Source organism: Primulina tabacum, chromosome 3 (assembly GCF_025594145.1).
Source record: "Primulina tabacum isolate GXHZ01 chromosome 3, ASM2559414v2, whole genome shotgun sequence".
NCBI classification, from domain to species: Eukaryota; Viridiplantae; Streptophyta; class Magnoliopsida; order Lamiales; family Gesneriaceae; genus Primulina; species Primulina tabacum.
In genome coordinates, this window is record NC_134552.1 from 9,090,051 (window position 1) to 9,109,360 (window position 19,310).

The window sequence follows — 19,310 nt, forward strand, 5'->3', positions numbered from 1 at the left end:
TCACTCATCCTAGAATTGTCACACGCACCCTTTGGAAGTTTTCAATCTCATAATTGTCTCAAATTAAGCACACTTAATTATATGGTTCTCATGTGATGAGCTTCCAAAAAGAGATGTACATTTTCCATATGAGTAATAATTATCAAATCTTTTGAGCACTCCTCAAATGCACAGTCTCATACCTGAATAGTTTTGAAATCCTTCTTATTTCGGTGTTGAATCGGTTCATTCACATTCTCTTCGCCTAGAAGCCTGCCAGGAGCCGCTCATTGTCTGTGTAACCTCATGGCACCGACGATCATTCATTGCCTTCTTCGGCCACGGACGTCACACACCGTATTTGGAGATGTCGGCTTTGATACCAACTGTAATGTCTCAGATTCGACGAATGTCCCAATTGTACCAAAACTAGTCTTTTTAACGTGCTTTTGTCCTCACTCACATGCACCTTAGAAACTTGCCAGAGCGTCATCTATCCCATAATTATCCCAAGTCAAAGACACTTAACTTTGGAGTTTTTATGTGATGAGTTCCCGAAAAGAAGATATCAATTGAAATGTCTCAGATTCGACAATTGTTCTCACTGTGGCTAGACAAGTTTTTCCGACGTGCTTATGTCTTACTCATACGCACCCTAGGAAACGTCCCAGGGGTCACCCATCCTAAAATTGCCCCAAGTCAAGAGCTTTCGAAATAAAGATACACCTTCTTGATATGAGTAGTACATATCAAATTTTTAAGCACTACTCAACTGACACTTTTGGAACCCCTCTCATTTCGGTGTGTGTTTAGTTCATTCATCTTCTTTTCACCTAGAAGCCTGTTAGGAGCCGCTCAATGTTGCAGCCTCGTGACACCGACGATCGACCCACTGTCTTCGGCCTTGGGTGTCACAATTCTTGCATGACCATAAAAATCTTGTCAAGCCCCTCATGCTAAAATGAATTGAATATTCGTTTTGTTATAACAGACAACAAACTAGTCAATCTTTCTTTTATTTTAAATGTGATCTATTAATTATATGATAGAATTCTAAATATCAGTTATGTTCTTCAATATTTTTTATGGTGCACAAGCAGGGGCGGAGCCAAAGGCTCCTATACCCGGGCTTTAGCCCGGGTGACCCATTTTTTTTTAAAAAAAATTATATGTAAATTTTATATAATTTTGGAATAATATAATATTAGTTCGGGTAGATCAATTTAATATATTAAAAAATTATAGAGTTTAAAATTTTAGTCCGGGCAGAGCCTCACTGTGCACAAGAATAAGATATGATCAGTATACCCATAACTCCAAATATACATATAAATTGGCTTTTAATGTTCACGTACACGAGTCAGGTTGACATGTTTTCAAAGAAGGAAATGGCAAGTACCATTTGTTAAACCAAGACGCGCCAAGTCCCTTTCTGTCCCAAGCTTGCGTTTTCTTCATAATCTCCGTGTTACGTGATTTTGTCATCTTATTCTGTTATCATGCTAAATGGTTGATGATACTCCCATAAGAGCTCGGGTCATGGATGACCCGGGATATTAAATGGATTCCCAAAACAGGGTCAATATGCAGAGTGCTTTCTTCAGCAGCCAGGCAGGGAGATGCCCGGGCTCTACTCCACGGGCAACCAGAAGCCCGGGCTCTCATATAAGCTCCCGGGAGGCATTCTACCCGGGCCACCTCGATAACAGTATCACACTCGAGTGTTTCAGAAAATAAGATCTTGTCTCGAGAAACGTGCCTGACAGAATCCTATTGATGTGACACGATGGAAAACTAGGGTGGCTTGACAGAAAGTCAACATCAAAGGCTATGAGTGGTAGGTGTACGCGCAAATCGAGGTAATCCTTGATTTTCCTTTCTATAAATAGCAGATATTCATCTCATTTAAAGGATTCTGAAATCTTTGAACTCCCAAGCACACATATATTCACATATATAGCTTGTGTTCTTTGTCTTCAACCTGCTGACTTAAGCATCGGAGTGGTTACGCCGGACACCCCTCTGACGCCCATTCACGACTTTCTTTCATTGCTTGCAGGTCACGATCGAAGCCATCTACTCTGCTCATTTTCCTGAACAACATTATTGATTTGATCCGGTGGAGCACCCGACCATGCTCATCCATTTCACTAGGATCGCATCATTGGCGTCGTCTGTGGGAACTTGAGCTCAAGACGTAGATATGGTTCCCATTCAAAGTAAGTCCGACCTTGCTCAGCACCTCAGTAAGCCCAACTCTGCTTGACAAACATACAAGTCCGACCAGCTCGGCATTCAGATCTTGTGTGGATTTTATATGGGCTCAAAGCTCAGCAGCTACGCCGGATTGACGTGGAAAGTGTTTTCTATGCACTCAACAGCATACAACTATATTAGTCAACTAATTTAGCTCAACCAGAGAAGTTTCACTCTACCAAAAATGAATTCGGATTCAGTATTTCCAGGTTAGTGATTTGGTTTGTAATAAAACTAATATAGCAGCAGGAGCAGAAATGTTAAAAACCCGGGTGAGATAAGGCCGCCCCGGCACCATATTGAAAGCCCGGGAGGTATGAGGCCCCGACACATTCTCTTAAGCCCGGGAGGTATGAGGCCCCGGCATCTTATTCTTGAAAGTCCGGGAGAGACGAGGCCCCGGCATCTTATTTTAAGTCCGGGAGACATGAGGCCCCGGTTATTATCTAAAGTCCAGGGCTCCGTACCCTGGCTCGGGGCTCCGTACCTCGACCACTCCAAGACCCAGGGCTCCGTACCCTGGTTATTCTATAAGTCCAGGGATCCGCACCCTGGCTCGGGGCTCCGTACCTCGACCACTCCAAGACCCGGGGCTCCGTACCCTGGTTATTATATAAGACCAGGGATCCGCACCCTGGCTCGGGGCTCCGCACCTCGACCACTCCAAGACCCAGGGCTCCGTACCCTGGTTATTCTATAAGTCCAGGGATCCGCACCCTAGCGCGTGGCTCTGCACCTCGACCACTCCAAGACCCAGGGCTCCGTACCCTGATTATTCTATAAGTCCAGGGATCCGCACCTTGGCTCGGGGCTCCGCACCTCGACCACTCCAAGACCCAGGGCTCCGTACCCTGGTTATCTATAAGTCCAGGGATCCGCACCCTGGCTCGGGGCTCCGTACCTCGACCACTCCAAGACACAGGGCTCCGTACCCTGGTTATTCTATAAGTCCAGGGATCCGCACCCTAGCTCGGGGCTCCGTACCTCGACCACTCCAAGACCCAGGGCTCCGTACCCTGGTTATTCTATAAGTCCATGGATCCGCACCCTGGCTCGGGGTTCCGCACCTCGACCACTCCAAGACCCAGGGCTCCGTACCCTGGTTATCTATAAGTCCAGGGATCCGCACTCTGGCTCGGGGCTCCGTACATCGACCACTCCAAGACTCAGGGCTTCGTATCTTGGTTATTCTATAAGCCCAGGGCACTATACCCTGGCTCGGGGCTCCGTACCTCGACCATTCCCAAGTCCCAGGACACGCTCCCTGGCCCAACGCTCCGCACCTTGGTTATTTATAAGCCCAAGGTTCTCAAACCTGGCTCGGGGCTCCGCATATCGACCATTCCCAAGTCCCGGGTCATGCTCCCCGGCCCAAGGCTCCGCACCTTGGTTATTTATAAGCCCATGGTTCTCAAACCTGGCTCAGGACTCCGTACCTCGACCATTCCCAAGTCCCGGGACATGCTCCTCGGCCCAAGGCTCCGCACCTTGGTTATTTATAAGCCCAGGGTTCTCAAACCTGGCTCGGAGATCCGCACCTCGACCATTCTCTAGTCCCGGGTCATGCTCCCCGGCCCAAGGCTCCGCACCTTGGTTATTTATAAGCCCATGGTTCTCAAACCTGGCTCGGGCCTCCGCACCTCGACCATTCCTAAGTCCAGGAGATATGAGGCCCCGACATCTTATGCAAAGACCGGGAGGCACGAGGCCCCGACATCTTATCTCAAGTCCATAAGACACGAGATTCCGGTACTTCATCCCATTTCTGGGAGACATGAAGCCCCCGATACTTTTATAGAACAAAGATTGATTTATCTCTTTGGGAATCCAAGCATGACTGATCGGGACAGCGAGTATGACTCTAGCCCGACTATTTAAGGGATGGGTGATAATACCCCCATAAGAGCCCGGGTCATGGATGACCCGAGATATTAAATGGATTCCCAAAACAGGGTCAATATGCAGAGTGCTTTCTTCAGCAGCCGAGCAGGGAGATGCCCGGGCTTTACTCCACGGGCAACCAGAAGCCCGGGCTCTCATATAAGCTCCCGGGAGGCATTCTACCCGGGCCACCTCGATAACAGTATCGCACTCGAGTGTTTCAGAAGATAAGATCTTGTCTCGAAAAACGTGTCTGACAGAATCCTATTGATGTGACACGATGGGAAAATAGGGTGGCTTGACAGGAAGTCAACATCAAAGGCTATTAGTGGTAGGTGTACGCGCAAATCGAGGTAATCCTTGATTTTCCTTCCTATAAATAGTAGGTATTCATCTCATTTAAAGGATTCTGAAATCTTTGAACTCCCAAGCACACATATATTCACATATATAGCTTGTGTTCTTTGTATTCAACCTGCTGACTTAATCATCGGAGTGGCCACGCCGGACACCTCTCCGACGCCCATTCACGAGTTCCTTTCATTGTTTGCAGGTCACGATCGAAGCCATATACTCTGCTCATTTTCCTGAACAACATTATTGATTCGATCCGGTGGAGCACCCGAACCTGCTCATCCATTTTACTAGGATCGAATCAATGGTAAAATATCATGCGGTTGATTTGTCCTCTCTTGGTCATTTCTACGTGGTGCTCACAGTTAGTTGGATTTTACACAAGGTTGAGCACCTAAAATAATCTGCTATCCTACACACCCCCACATAAGATTCGTGGGTCCTTGGAAGGTTTTGCAGTTGACAGCTAACTTATATGGTCTTTTTTTTTTTAAATTAAGAAATGAAACTTCCTGTGTTGTTCCCTGTCACCAGTTTCTCTATTTAAGAAGTTACTGCGCAGTTTCTTGGTTACCGGCTTTGGATAGTTTGCTGCGATAATTTTTTTAGCCATTTCAACTAGTTACCTCGTCGGCTCGTGACTTCCGCTCTTAGATGAACATTAAACGGCTACTCGGGGAGGGAAGTGAGGGAGGTTCTGAAGCTGGCGAGAATAAACGCCGGCGCTTAAGTTCCAAGTGGGTGGACTTGGACTTGTTCATTTTTCTGGTTTATTGATATTGATTGGATGTGCATGATTATCTTTGTTTCATGCGTTTTTCCTCTATCGGGTTTGTGCAGTATTTTCAGGGAGGTGACTGCTGGACAGCTGCTGCAAGAATATGTACCCAAATTGGAACCCCTCATCCAGACATGGGTATTTGTTCATATTGGTTTTCTCAAGTCATATTAGCAATGCATCTTTCTATTCTTGATCTGTTGTGTTTCTGCCTGATAGGTGCGCGAGGCGGTGGACAGTTCGTTTGAAAAACTGAGGTTGGTATATTACTAAATTATGTTGTCACCTTTGGAATCACTTGCTTTTTCATCTCCAAGTGTAATGTTGCTATGTATCTGATTTCATGGGATCGCAGAGTCTATATCAATGTCTGTACTCGTCTTTTTAACTGACCTGCCAGGTTGATTTAGATGTAGTTTAGGTTTCTATGCACCTTGTTTTTTGATGACACTCTAAAAATGTATCCTCGAACTATTTCTTTCAGTTCCTCTCACGACCAAATAGAACCATCCTCCGTATCCAGGACTTGGCAGTTGCGATTTCAGAGTAATATCCCCAGAACCATTTACACGGGGAGTAAAATTTTATCTGATGACAAAAGCCCTGTAAAAGTGATCTTGTATGATCCCACTTCCCAGAGAATAATAACTTCAGGTTCCATATCTTCAAGTAAAGTGGATCTCGTAGTCCTGGATGGTGAATTTAATCCTGATGATCACGACGAGATGGGACAACAGTTTGATCGCAAAACCGTGCAGAACAGAGAAGGGAAAAGACCGTTGGTAAGCGGAGAGTTGATTGTTCAATTGCAGGAGGGTGTAGGACACATCGATGAAATTATCTTCACAGACAATTCAAGCTGGATAAGAAGTGGGAAATTTAGATTGGGTGCTAAACTTCATGCCAGGTCTGATCGAATAAGGGTCAGGGAAGGAATTAGCGATGCCTTCAAGGTTAAAGACCATCGTGGCAAGTGTAAGCGTCATTTCTGGACCTCTTTCTCCTTTAATGGTCATATAGTTTGTATGAATGTCTTATGGATGTTCATTCATTTTCTGATAAGATTGACTTGTAGAAAAAGACGTGCTGATATAATCATTTGTTCTGTAGCATATGAGAAACTTTACCCGCCATCCTTGGATGATGAAGTTTGGCGATTGGAGAAGATTGCTAAAGATGGGCCATCCCATAAAAAATTGGAGGAGTGCAAGATACACTCTGTCAAAGATTTCTTGAGACTGTACTTCAAAAACCCGCTATACTTGCGTAGTGTAAGATACACTTATACGAAGTTTACGTACAAATTTCTTGTCCTGACAATACGTAAATGCTTGCCAACACTACTCGCTTGATGTGCAGTTGCTGCATAACATCTCCAATAAGATGTGGGCAACAATCGTTGGACATGCTTTAACCTGTCCAGTCGATAACAAGCTATACGTGTTCAGTACTGTGCAAGGGACCAGTCTAGTGTTCGACTCTGTCCACAAGGTCGTAGGAGCAACTTTTGATGGACAGAATTACCATTCTTTGGATAAACTCGACGTATATCATGTGGTTGGTTTCTTGCTTTTGGAACTTCTTATTTTAACTTGAGCACAAAACTGGCTAATTTGACTTTAAAATTCTGTCCCATGGAAAAGATATATGAAACAGATTTAGTTTGCCTTCTGTGTTGCCAGGAGGTGGTGGAACATCTGAAGCAGCACGCATATGACAACTCGGAGGACTGGGTTTTGGTAGCCGACCCATCGATTATTGGCCCTATCTCGACTTTATTGGCAAGTGCTGGAGAAAGTTCATTTAACAATCCAAGTTTGGATCACACTAACATGGAAGGTGAACACGGTAATGAACTATGGCCCTCCTCGTACATGCTAATTTCCATTTACTTTTTAGTCCCAACCATTTTTCAATTTTTATACCTTCGGCTTGAAAAAATTCCATCAGTATCTGGTTCAATGGTTAACAAACATGATGATTTACTGCATATTATTAATGGAAACTGTTTAAATTCGTGATTATATGAAAACTCTGATCTTTAGCATTTTGGAAAACTCCCTTTGTTAATCTTTCGAGGTTAAGGTCGCAAGACATCTACTAGCTTTAGGAAATACCCCTTTGTTAATCTACTATGACTGGCATATATCTCTCTTGAACTTGGAAGCAACTGAAATATCATTTTTATCACAGATTATCTGGAAACGCAGATGAATGTCAAACATCCAACTATTTCATTTTCACAACCTTACAAAGGTGGAGAACAATATAATAGTTACTTGGAAAGTGTGGCAGACCAGAACCAAGGGACGTTCAATTTAGCATTGGGAAACTGTTTCGGGGTGGACAATTCCCCTGATGAATTCTTAATGGGAAATGGTCATACATGGGCTTCAGAAGATCACTATGTCGGATCACAACTGCTTCATCAAGATCTACCGGAGGATGGTAGACCTTCAGGTGGAGCAAGGTTCCGGCAATCACAACACAGGCACAATGTCTTCTGATCCTGGATTCATACTCCCAAGACTAGGCGGTGCAAGGTTCTGGCAGTGATCAAGTGGTGGATACTGGTTAGGCGTAACATAGCTGCTAGAAAACTGGAAAGCTTCTACAACTTAATGTGAACATCATCTACAAGAACACAAGGTTGGCTTTTGAATCCTCCGTGTAAATTAGTCAAGATTCTGTAACATAGTGTGTATTATAGGCTTGTCTCGATCTGGTCGCGATCCCTTTGCTTAAAATGCAAGAAAGGGTGTCTTTTTTCCATGTACGGACAGTGAAGAATCAACTGCCTAGGAAAATGTTAAGCTTCCTACTGCTTTGTTTCTGCATCACATCAATTATGTGGTGTTTGTGCAAAGTCTGTTAATATTTGGATCCATAAATCTCTGTGCACTTCTTGTTGAGTTCCAAATCCCCTCGATTCCAAATCTTTATAAGTTGAAGTTCTAAATTCCAAATTCTGAGTAGTATCTAACGTATTTTTTGTGATAATGGTAACATTTTTTATTCTAAATTCAATGTTACCAAGTGTAAAAATTTAGTTATATATTGAAAAGTTTGTATCATTCAGGTATAATATATTTTTGGAATTAATTATGAAGTATTTCATATAAAAAAAGTAGGTATTGGAATTGTGGTAAAAGTCAGTAATGGAGGTAAATATTTATCTGAATCAATGAACTCCTCCCACCATTAGAATCTGACAATCTACTTCCCTCTCCATCAATGTCGGCTGTACCTTGTGTCGATCCACAGGTCATTTTCATTCTCATCATGTTGTAAGTGTAACAGCTCCATTATCTGATCTCACCTAACTCTCGAGGCTTTACTCTCCATTTTCATCGCGATTTCTCATTATTATTCAAGGTTGATTTCTCATTGAGCGATGATTATGGGTTTCCGCCTTTGATTTCTCTAGTACGGTCGCAATTTACCCAAATCCAGCTCAGATTCTAGTGTTGCGCGTATCAGATTCAGAAACCATAATGGCTTCTATTAGATTGGAGGCATCTAAGCCATACTATGCTACCAGCAGTCTTGTCATAGGCTATGCTCTCTGCTCTAGCTTACTTGCTGTTATCAACAAGTTTGCGGTCGCCAAGTTTAATTACCCGGGACTACTCACTGCTTTGCAGTACCTCACATCTGCTCTTGGGGTCTGGATATTGGGGAAATTAGGGTTCTTGGCACACGATCCATTCGTGCTGGAGACTGCTAAGAAGTTCTTTCCTGCGGCATTCGTCTTTTACTTGGCTATATTCACTAACACGAATCTCCTTCGCCACGCCAATGTGGATACATTCATAGTCTTTAGATCTCTCACTCCCCTTTTGGTGGCAATTGCAGATACTGTGTTTAGGAGACAGCCGTGTCCCTCCAAGTTAACGTTTTTATCCTTGGTGATCATATTGGGCGCTGCGGTTGGGTATGTAGCAACGGATAACGGGTTCACATTGACGGCCTATTCTTGGGCATTAGCATATCTTGTGACCATTACCACTGAGATGGTTTACATCAAGCACATGGTGATGAATCTTGGTTTGAATACGTGGGGATTTGTGTTTTACAATAATTTGTTGTCCCTGATGATGGCACCTGTCTTTTGGATTGTAACCGGAGAGTATGTTGATGTGTTTATGGCTATAGGAAGGTCGAGTGGTGGGGATTTGTTCAATCCGGTTGCCTTTTTTGCTGTCTCCTTGTCTTGTGTGTTTGGGTTGCTTATTAGTTTCTTTGGCTTTGCAGCTAGAAAGGTTATCTCAGCTACTGCATTCACAGTTACCGGTGTGGTGAACAAGTTTTTGACGGTTGCCATTAATGTGTTGATTTGGGATAAGCACGCTACCCCAATTGGTTTGGTGTGCTTGCTCTTGACTCTTGCTGGAGGGGTTCTCTATCAGCAATCAGTCACCGGAGGAGCTGGAAATTCTTCCAACCAGCAAGAGTCTGGACTATCCAACCAAATTGACCAGAACAACAGTGCCGATGGTTATTCAGATGAGGATGATGAAAAAGGCATTTCTGATAAAATTTCTGGTGTTTGAACTTTACGTCCATAAGCTGAGGCTACTTATGTGAATTTTTTTACGTCCATAAGCTGAGGCTACTTATGTGAATTTTGAGGCATACGGTCGTGACTTGATAATATAACTCTGTTCTCAGCATATATTTTGTATTTTAGTGTTCATGGCTCACTAGTCCGATATTTTAAAACTATACATGGAAATTTTCAATATAGCTTGCTTATTTGCTTTATGCTTGATGGTTCAAGTTTGGTTTTTAACTAGTGTGAAAAACATATTGTATGTCGTGTGAATTGAGGATTTAGATCTGTACACATTTTTCTAGCCTTTCGTGATCAGATCTGATATTATGTTTCTTTATTGCTATAAGTAAACAATAACTGTGGTTTTGGTCCACCATTAGATGTTTTCGCGTGTATTTTGAGAACTTGAGCACAATGTTATTTATGGTTGATTCTTGGCAAGCTAATGGGTTTGTTCCTCTTATTGGAACATGGTATCATGTAATCAGTAATGTTAAAAGATTTGAGTGCAACACAGAATAAGGTTGATATTATGAACAACCTTGGGGATGTTTCGATCTGTTTTGCCTTGCTGACTCTGGTTAGCAAAACAGGGACTGTAGTTAAGCTTTAAATGTCTCTAATGTGGTAATCATACCCCGTCAACACAAAAGTAATTAAATGATAATGTGTTTCGATCTTTCCTTCCTGAATTCCCCAGTTGAAGAGAGAGGTTGAAACAATTTATCCTTAAGGTTTGTATTGTGATTTGTAATATTAATAATTCCTGATGTTAATTCATCAACTGTTGAATATCTTAAAGAGAGACGGAACCATGCTTATATTTTCTCTGCTTTCCACAAGCATAGCATCCTCTCTCGAGTTCTTTTTTATGGTAATTTTGTCACTCTAGAAGAACATAAGTGGAAAATGACCCGCTTACATGATGCATCTTTACGCCGAGAAATAGTAACTCAACTATTTGTAGCAATAAATTTTTTAAAAAAAAATCGTGCCCGATGAAAATGACCTAAGTCTTTAAATCCTATTGCTAGTTTATGTTGGTTTATATATATTCTCTAATCAACTGCCATAATTTTCTAATAATATGTTAGAAAATGATTATGCACTCTCTGTTCCACGCATAATTTTTTTCACACTATCTGGGCTCGCATGTCTTTTCACGGATGAAAATCAGTACAAAACATTGAAAATATATGTCTAATAATCTAACATCGATAATGGGTCCCATCGCTTGCCGCCTCAAATGCATAGTTGTTGGTGGAACTCAGGTCCTGCAATTGTTATGCTTAGGTTATGTATTAAAATGTGAAGGGTTGGGTTTCAATTGAGAATTGTCTCTTCGTACTGTTATAATTGGCATGATCAACTTAATTATATCAGCCCCTAGCACACTGGCATTGCATGTAGTGCATAGTTATTTATTCATTCGTATTATATGTAGAACGGTTTATTATCAGCACTATAGGACTAGGACTTGTAAATATGATAAATTGATTTTTGCTCAACAAGATAATTCGATTATATTATATCTCATTTATCCATTGTGATATGATATTACTCATCACAATCATATGGTTGTACCCGTAATTTATGATCTTGTCAAAAAATTGATCATGTTTATTGATTTATTTTTATTTTATTTTTTCTCCAATGCTTGCTAATAAAATTTATTTCACTATAGATACATGTTTTCAGATTTTGATGGAACTGAAATTGTGGGTTGTTGCTGGAAATTTGACTGCCCTGAGTTGGATAGGATTGGCAATTTCTTGTTTTGGCTGATTATTTTTTTCTAATTAGTACATTTTATATTTAAATTTTTTACAACTAATTCAGTATAAGCTATTTAAAATATGACAAAAGCATTCCAAGATTCAGACTTATAGTATAGGATTGGACATCAATCGATGCTCTGTTTTATGTATCATATTCAGTATATGTTTGTCTGACATTTTATGCCCATCTTTTCTGGAATTCCTTATATCTGAACATGAAGTTTTTTGACTTCTATTGAACATTCATCTTGAAGTTTGCTCAATTAAGCGGATGCCCTCAGAAAGCACCATCTTTTCCACTGCAAAAGGTTCTAATTTGTGTTGTAAATTTGCAGTTCATGTTAGATCAGTTTCCTATATGAATAAGTATCTCATTAAGATGAAATGGTTTGAGCACTTATAGGAAAGCAGAAAGTCACACTTGTGATATGTTCATTGTGCCGCCCTCTGCAGGCTAATCCATTTTATTTATTTACCATTTTAATTCTGTCACTGTTGGATGAGAACAGTTGCATTGTGTTTCTCTCTGTTGCAACTGTCCCGATGCAAAATTCAAATTTTAGCTAATTCTTGGTGGGCAGGCTTTCTTTGCGCAGATAAATATGAGCTTGAAAGAGGGCAGAGATGGACCGGATGAACCATAAATACAGAAACAAGTGGATGCAAGGAGAAGTTAAAACGCAAAAAGAAACGAGATAATTTCCTAAAGTAACAGCGAAAACAGCACTTTTCAGACTCTTGTCAATCCAGAGCGTGAAGCGACAAATACACGTTTTCATGGCATTTCTAATCAACCCACAAGGTGAAGAGATCAAATGTACCCAGGTACTTTACAAAACGATCACTTCTATACTTGCATAAAACGTTGGTGTTTCCTTGTGTGATTTATGGCCAAGAAATTGACCATTAATCATAGATAGGATTGAATTTGGTATCTAGTGTTTTGGTGTTTCCAACCGCTCTACAGTGCACAGCACCATGTTGTGCACTATAGAGGATACAAATCTAGATTATTATGCTGCTGAATGAATGTTGACAGTCTCTCTATCGGGATGCATAATTTACTGATAGTTACCATTTTTGTTTTAATCCGCATCTAACCTGATCTGAAATTTCTCCTTATGATTCAGTCTCTACCACTTTTGTTCAAACTCATTTTCTGAAAAACCACAGATGATGTTGATTTTCATTTTCGCTATTCTCGGCAAAATATTCTTTAAAAATGTGTTTATAAGGATTGTGTTACAAAATGTGGTTTTGTTTGGTTCTTTCTTCTAAACAAGACATCTTTTACTCTGATGTATGGGGAGAATATTATATAGAGAGTTATTTTTGGGTGTGATGAAAAATTGAATTAAATTTAATGATTATGTTCGGAAATGCAAAAATGAATGAAAATATATTTTGGGAGAGAAACCAAAAATGATACAAGATATTTAATTTAATTTCCTCAGATGAAAACGATATCCAGAAAATTGAATTCAAACAATGCTTCTGGCGAAGGAACGCTGAAATGTAAAGCTTTTGTCTAATCAATGTACGGCATATGTCTTACTCTGTCTTGGTTTTGTAGGATGAAGGACCTTATTCCTATAATACTCCAATATGTTAAAAGCCATCGAATTCCTGGTGGATTTGTTTTGTTCATAGCTCATAATGGCTGCACTTTTGACGTTCCTTTCTGAAAAATGAGTTTAGACGATCTTCACATGAGATTCCTAAAGATTGATTGTTCGCTGACACTCTTCCACTGGCTCGTGCATTGATGGAGTCCAAAGGTTTCCTTTTTTCTTCTTCACTTGCCTCTCTTGTGCATAAAATTATGTTAAAGTTAAATGTCATTTTACTGCCAGAATTGAAGGTTCCTTCAAAGACATCATTGCAAGCCCTAAGGGAACAATATAACATTCCATTGGTTGGGTCTTCCAATAGAGCTCTATAGGATGTGCGCTTGTTAGCATTAGTTCTACAAAGGTTGACTTCTGACCTTAAAGTGCCGATATCTGAACTGATCTGGGGGTCATTCAAATAGGAGACCGAAGGCCCCATTGTCGGTGCTGTTGGTGGAGATTTATTTTGAGTTGGAATAGTAGGAAGACAAACCAAACACCACCAGATTTACCCCATCTCATATTCTCAAGAAATATAAATAATTCCCACCTATACACTCGCTTTTTTGTAGTACCGATTCTTTCAAATCATTATACTGACTATTTTAAATTAGATTCTTTCAAAGCATTGCATGAAACTGTGTTATTTTTACACGGGGCTGAGTGAATTATGTCCCAATTGAAGTTGTATTAGTGGGTTATCGATACGGAGTGAGCCGATTGCTGGGAGTGAGATCTACCCAAGTTGGTTGTACTCACTGATCTAAAAAGCAGTATGCGATACGAACATTTATCTACCGACTAGATGTTGCCTAGGCGTTTCTTTTTTAAAAAAAATTAAAATTTGGCCAGCAGCTTAATTTCATGAGATGGAGATATGAACCTGATTTGTGATTGGTTGATATATTATCACTCTTTACTTTATTTACGTGGGACAGTGGCAGACATGTGAGAGACATCATATATATATGTATTGATAATTAGAAATGGTTTCTAAATTAAAGTAGAGAACTTACAAAATGCTAGTTTTTCTCCTGTTGGATTATTTATCATGTTGGCTAAATAAAGAAAACTCTTTCTCCAAAAACACCATATTTGCTCTTCATCATTTCGAGGAGATTAGGAGAGTATGGAAATTTCATCAAACATCAACCATTACACGCTCGCGGTCTCGTTAATCTTCTTGTTATGCTTCCGGGCATACCTCTGGTTCCTCAAGAATTTCGGGTCAATCTTTTTGGCAGGATTTTGTGTTTCATAAACTCACCTTTTAGATAGGTCACTCGCGGGAGGACGTAACTGGCAGACGAGAGAAGCCCAAGTTAATTTTTCTTGATGCTACTTTTTTTCGTCCTTGAATTTGTGCGTATACTAATACATTGCATCACATGAACATATGGGTGACTCAGATTGACTTTTTGCATAAAAGTTGTTTGTAATGATCGCTTAAGTAGTTGCACTTTAAAATGCTATAAAGGGGCTTAGCTGAAAGTAGGAACTCTACCATTGATTAAATTTTGTCTTCAACGCAGCTTCAATTTCAGCTCCTTCACTGCATTTAATAAAAGATGAGTTTTCAAATTTATTTATAATTTAATCAAATTTCTAACAGTCGATTTCACGAAGACGTGTGCATTTGGATTTTATCTACATGAATAATAAACATTCCTCTGATAGTAAAAAATGGAGAAATATGAGCCATTTGTATATAAAAATAACAAACAATTTTAAAAGTGACGAAGGAATATTGATAAAATAGCATGGAAACCGGCTGCCTCTTCCGCGTTTTCATCTATCAACAACAAATGGTACCAGCAGCCCTTCACTTCTAAAACACTCGCTATCTCCTAAACCACTCGCTATCTCTATCATGAACATGAAAGGAAAAAGCTCCAGTTCTATCTGAAAGTAGCAACTTCCAGTTCCAATTTTTGTTCTAAATAATTTTTCCGCTCTTGTTCCATGTATGCAAATGAGTGACTTGAATCTGTAAAACAAATTTAAAAATGATTTAGTTAACATATATCAGCCGTCCAGAAACGCAGATCAGGCTTTGGAACATGTTTGTAGATGATTGCGTGAGACGGGATCAACCCTGCTATCTGCAAAGAATATGAACTTGGGACACCCCATTTCTGATAAACCAGTCGATAATAGATGAACATGATAACAGGTAAGGGTTGTGTGTGCATTTGTTATACTGCTTTGGTCCTCAAGAACATGTGCAGCTAAAATGGCGTTCGCAGAGGTCCCTGCAATGTCCTTGAAGATACTGGAGCCTGCATCCATGAAGTTTTGAAGTAATTAAAAAACATGAGACAGGAACGAGTAATTGAGACACGTGGAAATTATAGAACATTAAAATTATTATTAATGCAAACATTATTTTTCTAAGGGAGAGATGAACCTCTCTAAATTGAAAGGGTGATATGCTAGCTTCAGATCCAGTGTTCGATGTACCACTGCAAGGATAAAGTTGCTGATGACACGCATCCCGACCGATTCTTTCATTGATACCAACAAATTCATCATGTGCCAAACCATCAAATGTTTGATTCGTGGATGTAGAAGCTTGATTATGAAGTACATGTCCCCTCAAACTGCTTACTCTTGGTGAAATGACTTCCCTACGATACAACAAAGGCATGGAATTGTCCGGTAACCTTCCCTGGCGATGAGTGTTTTGTGGTACCATTCTTGATTGAGTAACCGTGTGTTGATGTGCTAATGCCCCATCACGGGTAATTTGAGAACCAAAAAGGCTAATAGCAGTCACAGGGGAAACAGCACCATTTCCGTGTAATTGTCTACTCCTGTTATTAAGAAGTTGATGGATCTGTCTCTGAATTCGACGTCTTTCAAACAAGGTAAATGCACCTGATCCAGAACCAGGTGATGTAGCCTGAGTATCTCCATTAGAATGTCTTGGGGATGGAGAAGGTATGGCTACTTGAGTCTGGGGGGTTTCAGGCACGTATAACTCATTGAGATCAAAAGTTTCACGGACAGTGGCAACAGGTGATGAGATAACAGGCAAACTGTTACATGCTCCAAGATCAGGAGTAGGATTCAAATGTGGAGCATTCAAGGAAGCAAGAGCTGTAGGCCTACAGCCATCGCAATACCAATTTCCTTCAGGTACTTCACGTCCAAGACCAACACAATAAGAATGCGCAGGCGAATCACAGATGTCACAAAGAAGCATTAGAGCATCATCCCCACCTTGCAGGCATTCAGTACAAAGAACATTCTCATATGGATCAAGGTAGCCCCTAAGCTCTTCCTCCGATGGTTGATACACCTGAAAAGTGTCATCGATACTAGGACAAATAAGTATATATTTTGGCAGCTAAAACAATTATAAATATCCTAAACTTAAAAAAGATGGTTTCATTCCGATACCTGATCCCTCTCAGGAACCTGAAAAACTGAATCCCTTAAATCATGCCCACCATCATCTCGGGCAGTTCTACAAACAGTTGCAAACCTTTGTTTACAAAGGGGGCATCGTGACTCTACCTTTGACCACTCCATGATGCAAGTAAAACAAAAGTAATGACTGCAACAATTTAATATTCCCCGGACAGTTCTCTTCCCTTCTTCAGATAGACAAATCCCACAAACCTGCTTTCCTACTGCAACATTCATTTCTACCACCTTTTCCTTGCCCTTCCTTCCTGGGCATTTTCTTTGCAAAGGCAAAAATTCTACTTCTTTAATCATCTTCAAAACATTTGAACTCCTAGAGCTAGTGGCCACGCTTCCACAGAATTCACTAGCCTCTCTAACTTGTTCTCTCTCTTCTTCAGAGACTGTGTATTCACAATCAATTGACCCAGTACTCACAAAATCTGAATCAAAATCCAAACTCGGTTTTCTCCTCCTCCCTCGAACTGGTTTAGGGAGCTTTTTCTTCATCAGCGACACAGGATTCATAACCGGAGACTCGCCATGATCAGATCTACTTCTTTTCCTTGAATTTTTTTTTATCATAGGTTCCTTCCTTTTAGTCTTCTTCAAGACCTCAGTACTCCTCTTTCCCCTTTTCCCTCTGGCAATCTGAGTCTCCCGAACCCTGAGCCTACCAATCTTATTCTTTTTAGTGACAGGCAACTCTTCCTCGTCAAAGCCATCAATCTCATTTGGTGTAAATTCCTCGTCATCGTCTTCGTACGAATCATCATAATCGCTTTCTTCCTCTTCTTCTTGATATGAAACTTTAGTTCTCTTTCTAGGCTTCTCCGTGTAACCGCCATTCTTTTTTTCAATAACTTTTCTTGGTATTTTGACTTCAAAATCATTCGGTTCCTGTTGATACAAATCTTCGATATCATCGTCTTCCTCTTCTTGACAAGACAGCTTATGTTTTCTTTTCGGCTTAGAGACAAAAAAAAAGTCGTCGTCATCATCATCATCACAATCCTCTTCTTCACTATAAAATACCTTGTTCTTTCTTCCCTTTGCAAACCTGTTCTTTCTCCCTTGAAAACACTTTCCGCCCCCAGGTTTCCTGACCTTTTTTATCGTAATCGGATCCTCCTCCTCTTCATCGGCCATAAATTCTCCTAAACTTTCATCTGATTCATCCTCAGCAAGAGAACAATCTTCATCCTCTGACTCATAAAAATCCTCATCTTCACCCACAGTGTATCTTCATCGGACTCATCCGAACCTTTTCTACTCAATGGAATGTTGTTCCTGGCCTCCCGCTTCAATCCAAATTTTCCTCCCCTAGCCATCAGGCTATGCACCAACAAAATCTGAAGAAAGGATTAAATACTGTGTATACAACAACCTGCAGATTGAGATAAAAATCAAAAACCATTATGGCAATCCAAAATACATCCGAATCAACATATTACTTCATTCTCTCATAAGCTTTTTCCAGCCGCAGACCTTTCCAAATTCATAAAACTTGCCCGATTTCTCTTTAAGCCCTAAATGAACTACTAAAAAAAACATTTACCATTGATTTCTGCATCATGGAAGCCCCTATCCCCACCAAAAAGAAAAAAAAAAGATAAACAAACAAATTAAGCACCAATAGCTGAAGAACAGCAAATCTACAATAAATGATCAAAATTCGTAATCTACACTTACTAAACTCAACAGGGAAATCATTCGATCGATATTCTCAATAAAACACACAAAAAAAAAAACATAGATAAGAAAAGCAAGAAAATTGAACATCCCAAATAAGTAAAAAATGCTCCCAAAAATGTCAATCTCCGAGCTCCTCTTCCTAATGAATATCCAAAATCAATCAGATTCCCCCAAGATACAATAAATCCCCAAACCAACCCCATATCCAAAAAGAACAATTTCATCGTTTGGTCAAAAACCATATCCCAATCAAAACAATATGAACATTCAACCATCCAAGAAATCATCGACAAAACAATTCAGCTAGCAGAACACAAATTCTAATCTGGAATTCAAAAAATCAATATCAATTCCAGGGATAGACAAAATACCGTAGAGCCCAAATAATCAAGCTGCTGTATCATCCACAGAAGAAGAGAGGAGTGGGAATTCCATACCCAGATTAATAGCAAATTAGAAAACAAAAAATTCGGGGGAAATTTACAATCCTAGTGAGAGAAAGAGAAAGGGTTGAGGAGTTTGCAGCATCTCTATTTATATATTTATATAAATAATAATTAAATAACATAACGTATTCTATTTCTCATTTTAAAAGGAAAAAACAAAGAAGAAGCCTATTTACTGTTTTAAATTTTAATTACATGCCTTCACGTATTAATTTTGTAAAACGAATCTTCAACTTGACTTGATTCATTAAAATAAATTACATTTTACGCTACTTTTCATTTTAAATATAGATCGAGCTGATCCATCTCACGAAAATATAAATATATATATATATATATATGTGTGTGTGAGAAGGTTTTACACGAAAGTTATTTTTTATGTTATATATTAATATATATATTGTGATTACACACAAAAATTGTTGGTATACTTGCTTTTTGCAAGTTTACGCGATCACTATGTTCTAATTATCGACATATTCAAGATCCATCAAACAAATTAAAATGTTTAATTATGGAAAATTTGTTCGGAAAAGCACATCTAAAACATTTCCATAAAAGTATTGTTTA

At 39.9% G+C, this 19,310-nt stretch overlaps 3 protein-coding genes across 9 annotated transcripts; 2 read left to right on the forward strand and 1 right to left on the reverse strand.

Moving 5' to 3' along the window:
• The first annotated feature begins 3,797 nt into the window (after positions 1-3,797).
• Positions 3,798-7,802, forward strand: LOC142540011 (calmodulin-binding protein 60 B-like). Of its 3 annotated transcripts, none has more exons than XM_075645846.1 (8): positions 3,798-5,207; positions 5,311-5,386; positions 5,468-5,505; positions 5,733-6,223; positions 6,359-6,519; positions 6,608-6,805; positions 6,931-7,096; positions 7,442-7,802. In XM_075645846.1, the coding sequence occupies exons 1-8, from the start codon at positions 5,125-5,127 to the stop codon at positions 7,753-7,755; spliced, it is 1,527 nt and encodes a 508-aa protein (XP_075501961.1). In that variant the 5' UTR covers positions 3,798-5,124; the 3' UTR covers positions 7,756-7,802. The 3 variants fall into 3 exon arrangements, with proteins under 3 accessions (XP_075501961.1, XP_075501962.1, XP_075501963.1); XM_075645847.1 differs by having other exon boundaries at positions 6,931-7,087; XM_075645848.1 differs by lacking the exon at positions 3,798-5,207 and having other exon boundaries at positions 5,468-6,223.
• A 603-nt stretch (positions 7,803-8,405) lies between these two features.
• LOC142540013 (GDP-fucose transporter 1-like) lies at positions 8,406-15,190 on the forward strand. 3 transcript variants are annotated; one of them, XM_075645851.1, is made up of 5 exons: positions 8,406-9,415; positions 9,503-9,795; positions 12,163-12,406; positions 13,155-13,359; positions 13,435-15,190. In XM_075645851.1, exons 1-3 carry the CDS (start codon positions 8,743-8,745, stop codon positions 12,223-12,225), a joined length of 1,029 nt encoding a protein of 342 aa, XP_075501966.1. In that variant the 5' UTR covers positions 8,406-8,742; the 3' UTR covers positions 12,226-12,406; positions 13,155-13,359; positions 13,435-15,190. The 3 variants fall into 3 exon arrangements, with proteins under 3 accessions (XP_075501966.1, XP_075501964.1, XP_075501965.1); XM_075645849.1 differs by having other exon boundaries at positions 8,406-9,795; XM_075645850.1 differs by lacking the exons at positions 12,163-12,406; positions 13,155-13,359; positions 13,435-15,190 and adding an exon at positions 9,860-11,755 and having other exon boundaries at positions 8,406-9,822.
• LOC142540010 (uncharacterized) lies at positions 14,883-18,834 on the reverse strand. Of its 3 annotated transcripts, none has more exons than XM_075645845.1 (4): positions 18,666-18,834; positions 16,594-17,951; positions 15,599-16,492; positions 14,883-15,470 (listed from the first exon to the last, which is right to left on the reverse strand). In XM_075645845.1, the coding sequence occupies exons 2-4, from the start codon at positions 17,746-17,748 to the stop codon at positions 15,420-15,422; spliced, it is 2,100 nt and encodes a 699-aa protein (XP_075501960.1). In that variant the 5' UTR covers positions 17,749-17,951; positions 18,666-18,834; the 3' UTR covers positions 14,883-15,419. The 3 variants fall into 3 exon arrangements, with proteins under 3 accessions (XP_075501960.1, XP_075501958.1, XP_075501959.1); XM_075645843.1 differs by having other exon boundaries at positions 16,594-17,986; XM_075645844.1 differs by lacking the exon at positions 18,666-18,834 and adding an exon at positions 18,158-18,183 and having other exon boundaries at positions 16,594-17,986.
• Positions 18,835-19,310: the final 476 nt, after the last annotated feature.